The sequence below is a fragment of the Drosophila suzukii genome, chromosome 2R, assembly GCF_043229965.1.
Source record: "Drosophila suzukii chromosome 2R, CBGP_Dsuzu_IsoJpt1.0, whole genome shotgun sequence".
Lineage (NCBI taxonomy): Eukaryota > Metazoa > Arthropoda > Insecta > Diptera > Drosophilidae > Drosophila > Drosophila suzukii.
Genome location: NC_092081.1, coordinates 24139478 through 24148017, shown reverse-complemented (window position 1 = coordinate 24148017; position 8540 = coordinate 24139478). Strand labels below are relative to the sequence as shown.

Sequence of the window (8540 nt, the reverse complement as noted above, 5' to 3'; positions counted from 1 at the left end):
CACAATTGTAAAACATTTAAAACAGTGTGCGTAAACACGGAGCTGCAGTGTTCTAAAACACGAACTAGTATTTAATTAGTATGACCGTCTCTTAATTCGCTCTACAGTCTACACGGCGTATACATAGAAAAATACATCTTACATGTATATTCAACGAACTCGAAAGGGTGCGACCAGTTTGTGGTTCAGCGTTTTGCTTAAGAATAAACGGCAGGGCACACTTTTTTAATATCAGGAAAACCCGCTAGAGGCGCCGTACATTAAGCGCCAATTCAAATGAATTAAATTAAACCTAGCGCTAATAAATCATTATTGGCTTACTAAAGTGAATTATTACAAAACTATTGACAGCAACAGGCAATATTGAGCACTATTACCGATGCTGAAATTTTTAAATATAAGAGTATAGTATTTCTGAGAATGATATTAACACCATGCTGCATAAACAAGTTTTTTTGCACAACAGGTTCACTACAATCACCTCGTACCAATGAGCCATATCTTATCACTTCTACTGATAAGAATTGTTTCAAAGATTACAACAATTCGTTCAGTCGGCATATGGGCGAGGCACAGTTCTAACTGGTCAGTAGAGTTACTATCAGTACGAAAAAGTTAACGGGTGCAAGAAGGTAATGCTTCGGAGTGCGGTTTCTAGCAGCAGTGTACATAAATAAAACTGTAGTCAATAATTGTCCGTAAATTACAAAAAGGCTTAACGATTTCCTGGAGCGCCAGCCAGTAAAAACAAATTAAATGATCGCGGTTCTCTGTTTTTGGAAATCAACAATATATACCAAAAGTTTAAGGAATTTCAGGAATGACTACCCAGTCGTGTACTTACGCGAAGACTCTTATCTAATCACAGTGCCTAAAACTATGTTAGCTTTACCAAAGTTAAAAATTGGGGCGCGGGTCCACGATGTTCTTTTGTGTATTTTACACCTGACTCATTTTCCTATGTATTACCAGTCGCATTATCAGTTGTATGGTATTACCAATCTATATGGGACAAACTACAGCAGTACAGCGGATCTCATATAAACTGATAAACGATAACGAATGTGTATTGTATATGAAGTGGACTTGACTCATGAGCGTTTGCGAGTGACGTCACCTTTACCAGTTCTGTTCTGTTGAAATAGCTTAGATAAGTGTTTTATAAATATGCTCACAAAGTTCAAAATAAAAGATGCTTAAGTTAATACTCCCTAAAAAATCACCTGAAGTAAAAAATAACTTAGTGACTAATACGGTATATTACATTTACACTGAACAAACATTGACAAATCCATTGATAAGACACGATAGGAAGTTGCAATGGTGTGCGTGTGCCTATATTAAACTACACCATATAGGCGTGTCAGGGTCAATTTATAATTTAAACTCTTTTTTTGTTAACTGATCACTTTATACTCTAGCTTCCCAACGAAATCTGAACATCTGACCATGAAATCGAAACAACTCCTGGCAGCAGCTGTCTGCCTAGCCTCTCTCCTGATCTTGGGGACACAGGCGCAGGAGAATGCAATGCTGCAAATTCCCCCCTCACTGGTCGAGTGTTATAACACATCATTCTTCATGAATCGGGACAATCGTCTACCAGCCAATATGGACACGCTCATTTCGCTTATCGAGAAGGTGGAGAACAGCTACGCCGGAACTTCAGGTGTGCAGGCCGATATTCGAACCGTGGCTGTGTCCTTGCTCCATCGTTTCCGCCAAGATGGCATTAAAAAGGCCGCTGGAATTAACGCCGCTGATGGCGTAATACCGTACAGTCCAACAGGCTTTCAGTTTCCCAAATTTAAAATTTTACTGTCACGCTTAATTCCGGGAAACGCCAACAGCTTTCCCAACAGTTCGTTGACGAGTGTAGAACGATGCTCCCTCCATTTTATGCTATCGAGCACCTTTGACACCAGATCGCGGGGCGATGAAAACAACGTGTGCAACCAGCTCTCTCAGTATCGAGCCCAGCGACTGCCACGATCCCTGAAGAAGGAATATGACAACAACTTCATTAGCGATGTTGAATGGCTAGATACTCGACCAAAACGGGGACGGTCTTCCGTATCCGTCTCAAAGTACGAACAGTTGGGAGAATTGGACTATGAATCCGACTGGGCATATGCCGGCTCAGAGGGAACTAGCCAATGCCCCGTGGAGGATGGCCTTGTTCGGACGCGCTGGGGAACGGTTTCTGCAGGTAATTTCGTTGTCTGTACACGTATTTATTTAAACGCTTGATGTTTGCTTTAAACCAACTTTATAAATCAGAGATGAAAAATAACGATTCGTCTTAATTTTTAGGTACCCTTATTGCCGGCATCGCAGCTGGCGTCCAACAGCAGACAGTCCAATTAAATACCCTATTGGCCCTGGCCTCCCAAAGACGTGCACGCGGTCGCAGTCAGTCCCAAACAAGCAACACCATTGACAATAGGTGGGCGGCCACTTTGGCTGGGGACTTGGCTGAGGTCACGCTGGTCCAGCTTCCAGGGTCGACCAGTTCAGCTTCTGTTGGAGCTACTGGGGGGTGGAATGATACAGTTCTGCCACATTGGTACTTCTTGTCGCAGCGAAACAACCTTGAGGCGACTGACGCCGAGATCCGAGGCGGCCTTGATGGACTGATACTTGCGAAGAACGTGGCCAGCTGGAGAACCCAGGCATCCAGCCTTAAGCTTTCTCAATTATTACGCATGTACTACTCCACAAATGGAGTCCTTAGTTCGGGAATCAATGCCTGCAGTAGGCAAAGCCAGTTTACAAATGTTGCGCCATCACAGGAAATGGAGGACCAGACAAGCGCTTTTGCCTTAGTATTGGATCGTGAAATGCAGTTGCGCGTCACCCTCACGTCGTCCGCAATTGCCCAGTATGCCGGTAACGCCACCGCTTCGCTGGTGACGTATGTGCGTAAGTAATCCCTTCTTCATTACTATCGCGGAACCACCTTGCATTAACTAAGAAGATTGGAAAATACTTTTATGTTTTCTGAAGCCTTTTGAAAAACCATATTTTGGTGTTTGTGTGCATTACGATTTGCCTTCCCTTTGATTTCTCCTTCAACAGCACAATCGTTAAACGATGTCTCTTGTACGGCAACTAGCAATCTTGACTTGACTGACATTATTACTCCCATGACTAACCTGTACATTTTCTTGGATACATCTTGGCAGTATAGCACTATTGTTGACTATGTGGCGTAAGTTTTTTTTTTTGTATTACAGATCTTCATATAACTAAATTATTTTTCAGTTATGTAATTCAGCAGCTAAATATCCACCCGTACGGCTCCACAGTCACCATGCTTTCAGCACAAGATGGTTCTATTATCGTGAACACTACTAACTATATCACCGATTTGTATCAGAAATGGAATGTCACTACGCAGGCGTTATGTAAGGGTTCATTTACGAGTTACTTGCTATATCTAAAAATTTGTCTCTGCAGATACTCAGGGATTCAATCTTCCTAATGTGTTGCGGACGATTCAGAACCTTACACAGAACCTAATGAATGTGGAGAAGACTAATTCGAGTTTAAGTGGTCACTCCTTGGTTGCTCTAATCATGCCAAACCAGCAAACCGTTAATGATGGCGACTCCAGCTACGCGACTACAGAGATACAGTACATTCAAGAACAGATTCCAGACCTGCGTTTTATATACTATGGCGGAGGAAGTATTCAACGGTTCTCGAGCTTTGTCCGCGATCCCTCCCAAGATCTTTTCTCCCTCATTTTGGGCAGTACAGCAGCGACGTCGGCGGGTCCAGTAGCAAAGCGCATTATCCAAAGTAAAGGATGTCTACTTCTCGCTTTAAACATTTGTTTATTTACTTTCTTCTTGCAGTTCCTCGACGCGTTATTAACCCACGCTGTGGATCGAATTGGTACACAAATAGCTGGGGCACAGATCAAACAGCCCAATATGTGGGGCCCGCCAAGGTCAACTTTTACAGGGTCTCTGCCAACTATTTCTTTGGAACTGGTGCGAACCGGTATTTGACCATTCAGTCCCAGAATGGAGGATCATACACGATATGTACTTCACGCACATATTCGTGGCCGCAACAGAACTCAACTACTAGCTCGTCTGCAACGTCAATAGATCAGAGTTGCACTCAAATAAATGGAAATAGTTATAGTTACGATCTTTCAAGCGCCTGTGAAGGGTACTACACTATTACCCAGTGTCCAGACTTGTATCTGTCAGTCCAGGCTACCTCAAATACCACGTCCTGCACACAGGATGCCTGCCAGACCCCTGACCAATGGCGTTATATTATGTCAATGGTCAACATGGGCTGCTATAGCGGTGTCTCGGGCCTTGCAGCTAGCCTTCTAACAACTCTGCTCGCCTTTTTGGCTCAGAGGCTGATTCAGTGATTGGTGGCTTATGTATGGTAGTATTATTACCTTCCCGTCCGCTAACACAAACAAATATGTTGTCCCTTTACTATAATTCTAATTTTGTCGTAAATAAGTTGTATGTTCCAGTAATAAAGTCGTGAATAAATTTCAAACTTTAACTGCACTCTCTCTTTGTATTTAATTTAAAAAGTGGTTCCCGATATACCATCCATAGTACTGAACGACAAAAAGCACTAAGTTGTACATTTTTTATGTTTTAGAAATGATTGACTACTTTCCGTCTCAACAATGGTCTGATATATCAAATCGAACTACAGTAATGGCTGATATATACGTTTTTGTCGACACTTACTGGCCATATAGCTGTGTGGTTGATTACGTTGCGTAAGTTGGCTTTATGGAAGAGCTAGTAAAGAAAATAAATAATTAAAAACTTATTTTGTTTTGTTACAGTTACGTCCTTCAGGACCTTAACATTCATCCGTACGCTAGTAAGGTAACCCTTTTCGCAGCATCTGATGGGTCAGTCATTGTTAATACCACGGACTACATTATCAACGTTTATGAAGAGTGGAATTCCACATCTCATTCTTGGCGTAAGAACGTTTTTTAATGATTGACATCTGCTTAAAGAATTCATTACAGATCCAAATGGCTTTAATCTACCACTTATCTTAAACACATTAAACGTTAGAGTTGAAGATTTGCTCGAAGCAGATCGGGCTATCGACAATCTTGGAGGCCGGTCATTAATTGCTCTTCTCATTCCAAGCCCGCTATCTTACGTAGACGAAAAAGACTACGACTATTGCCAGCGGTATATGGAACGATTGCGTTGGCGTCTGCCCAACTTGCACTTCATTTACTACGGAGGTGGAGCTTTGGTAAGGTTCCATGATTTCGTAAGAGACCCGAGCAAAGATTTGTTTCTTTTAAACACCGAAAAGCCACCCGAAAGCTGTGGCGACCCCGTTATTACACGGATTCGGCAAGGTAACGTTTCTTAGAACTAAAAAAAATAATAATAACAATTATCATTTTTATAGTGCCCCGTCGACTTTCCAACCCCCGTTGTTACGCGAACGGTATCATAAGTGAGTTCGGATCCAACTCTCTTCAACAGTATGGTCGTTTGGGTAGTATTAATTTCTACAGATTGGATTCACTTTATCTACCGGCTAGGCAGAGCATGCGTTACCTTAAGATCTCCCCCATAAGTCAAATTACTTTCACTGTTTGTACATCTCGAATCATCGAACGACCATTCCGCAACCTAAGTGCGCCATTAAGGGCGGAAGAGACCTGCGAGTCTACAGCCTTGGGATCTTTTAGTTATGATCTTACTGACGCTTGTGTTGGCTATGACTTTGAGCCGTGTCCTCCTTTGTTTTTCTCAGTGCAGGCTCAGGGTTTTGGTGACATTTCCTGTGTGGTCAAGGCCTGTCAGACACCAGATGAGGCACAGTATGTCGTTAGTTTAAGCAATCTGGGCTGTAACGATGCTACCTCCATAATCTTTAATGTGGTCCTAGCTGCTCCAGCATTTCTCATATCCCTTTCTTACCCAATGCATTTATAAGTCCCAATTTTTGTTACCCTTGCAGAGGTATAAACAAACATCTGTGTATACTCAACAAAGAAAAATTATTTTTGCTATTTTTAAATATATTCTTGTATTGTATTGTTTTTTAGCCAATCAAAATTGACCACAACCTAGGGAGTTTGTACCTTCCCCATATTTAATGCAATTTTGGCAACTTATTTGGTTAACACGTGTGTGTGTGTTTAATAAAAAATAATTTTAAAATAATGTTAAATGATCTTTTTTTAATAATAATGAAATTTACTATTGGCCACGTCATCCGCCAATTTTTCTATAGTTGCGTTTGACACTTATAATTCCCAACTAGTTATAGCTAAAAATTATTGACCTGTGTGCTATGGCATTTGATAGCCATGGAATTTTACTTTTTTTGACTTCCAGCGCCGCGGCACCTAGCGGACGGTAGAGGTTCTACTGACTTAAACTATAAAGTACAAGATATATGTACTAAGTACACAAAAAAAACATCTGTGTATACTCAACAAAGAAAAATTATTTTTGCTATTTTTAAATATATTCTTGTATTGTATTGTTTTTTAGCCAATCAAAATTGATCACAACCTAGGGAGTTTGTACCTTCCCCATATTTAATGCATTTTTGGCAGCTTATTTGGTTAACACGTGTGTGTGTGTTTAAAAAAAATAATTTTAAAATAATGTTAAATGATCTTTTTTTAATAATAATGAAATTTACAATTGGCCACGTCATCCGCCAATTTTTCAATACTCGCATATGGCACTTATAATTCCCAACTAGTTATAGCTAAAAATTATTGACCTGTGTGCTATGGCATCTGACAGCCATGGAATTTTACTTTTTTTTTACTGCCAGCGCCACGGCACCTAGCGGACGGTAGAGGTTCTACTGACTTAAAGTATAAAGTACAAGATATATATACTAAGTACACAAAAACAAAACATCTGTGTATACTCAACAAAGAAAAATTGTTTTTGCTATTTTAAAAATGTTCTTGTATTCTATTGTTTTTTAGCGAATCAAAATTGATCAGAACCTATGGAGGTTGTACTTCCCCCATTATAAATGCATTTTTGGCACCTTATTTGGTTGACACGCCCACCCCTATTTGATTACGTGGTGTGCTTAATAATAAATCATTTTAAAATAATGTTATATGATCTTTTTTTAATAATAATGAAATTTACAATTGGCCACGTCATCCGCCAATTTTTCTATAGTTGCGTTTGACACTTATAATTCCCAACTAGTTATAGCTAAAAATTATTGACCTGTGTGCTATGGCATTTGATAGCCATGGAATTTTACTTTTTTTGACTTCCAGCGCCGCGGCACCTAGCGGACGGTAGAGGTTTTACTGACTTAAAGTATAAAGTACAAGATATATGTACTAAGTACACAAAAAAAAACATCTGTGTATACTCAACAAAGAAAAATTGTTTTTTGCTATTTTTAAAAATGTTCTTGTATTCTATTGTTTTTTAGCAAATCAAAATTGATCAGAACCTATGGAGGTTGTACTTCCCCCATTATAAATGCATTTTTGGCAGCTAATTTGGTTGACACGTGTGTGTGTGTTTAATAAAAAATAATTTTAAAATAATGTTAAATGATCTTTTTTTAATAATAATGAAATTTACGATTGGCCACGTCATCCGCCAATTTTTCTATAGTTGCGTTTGACACTTATAATTCCCAACTAGTTATAGCTAAAAATTATTGACCTGTGTGCTATGGCATTTGATAGCCATGGAATTTTACTTCATTTGACTGCCAGCGCCACGGCACCTAGCGGGTGGTAGCGGTACTACTGACCTAAAGTATGAAGTACAAGATATATATATAAACTACACGAAAAAAAATATCTGTGTATACTCAACAAAGAAAAATTGTTTTTGCTATTTTTAAAAATGTTCTTGTATTCTATTGTTATTTAGCAAATCAAAGTTGATTACAACCTAGGGAGGTTGTACTTCCCCCATATTTAATGCATTTTTGGCAACTTATTTGGTTGACACGCCCATCCCTATTTGATTACGTGGTGTGCTTAATAATAAATAATTTTAATTTTTAATTTAATAATAATGAAATTTACAATTGGCCACGTCATCCGCCAATTTTTCGGTACTCGCATTTGGCACTTATAATTCCCAACTAGTTATAGCTAAAAATTATTGACCTGTGTGCTATGGCATTTGATAGCCATGGAATTTTACTTTTCTTGACTGCCAGCGCCACGGCACCTAGCGGACGGTAGCGGTACTACTGACCTAAAGTATGAAGTACAAGATATATATATAAACTACACGAAAAAAAATATCTGTGTATACTCAACAAAGAAAAATTGTTTTTGCTATTTTTAAAAATGTTCTTGTATTCTATTGTTATTTAGCAAATCAAAGTTGATTACAACCTAGGGAGGTTGTACTGCCCCCATTATAAATGCATTTTTGGCAGCTTATTTGGTTGACACGCCCACCCCTATTTGATTACGTGGTGTGTTTAATAAAAAATAATTTTAAAATAATGTTTTATGATCTTTTTTTTAATAAAAATGAAATTTACAATTTGCCACGTCA

The 8540-nt window shown here is 39.2% G+C and overlaps 1 protein-coding gene across 2 annotated transcripts; it reads left to right on the top strand.

The window, feature by feature from the left end:
- The first annotated feature begins 523 nt into the window (after positions 1–523).
- Positions 524–7944, top strand: LOC108010164 (uncharacterized). Of its 2 annotated transcripts, XM_017075005.4 has the most exons (7): positions 524–632; positions 1422–2209; positions 2314–2922; positions 3079–3211; positions 3265–3407; positions 3460–3804; positions 3861–4544. In XM_017075005.4, the coding sequence occupies exons 2-7, from the start codon at positions 1450–1452 to the stop codon at positions 4394–4396; spliced, it is 2526 nt and encodes an 841-aa protein (XP_016930494.2). In that variant the 5' UTR covers positions 524–632; positions 1422–1449; the 3' UTR covers positions 4397–4544. The 2 variants fall into 2 exon arrangements, with proteins under 2 accessions (XP_016930494.2, XP_016930496.2); XM_017075007.4 differs by lacking the exons at positions 524–632; positions 3079–3211; positions 3265–3407; positions 3460–3804; positions 3861–4544 and adding exons at positions 4642–4765; positions 4835–4977; positions 5027–5374; positions 5428–7944.
- The last annotated feature ends 596 nt before the right edge of the window (positions 7945–8540 follow it).

Coding starts and splice junctions, on each gene's coding strand:
- LOC108010164 (XM_017075005.4), top strand. CDS start 1,450: ATGAAATCGAAACAACTCCTGGCAGCAGCTGTCTGCCTAGCCTCTCTC. Junction 2,210..2,313: donor CTGGGGAACGGTTTCTGCAG/GTAATTTCGTTG, acceptor CTTAATTTTTAG/GTACCCTTATTGCCGGCATC. Junction 3,408..3,459: donor TGTCACTACGCAGGCGTTAT/GTAAGGGTTCAT, acceptor TTGTCTCTGCAG/ATACTCAGGGATTCAATCTT.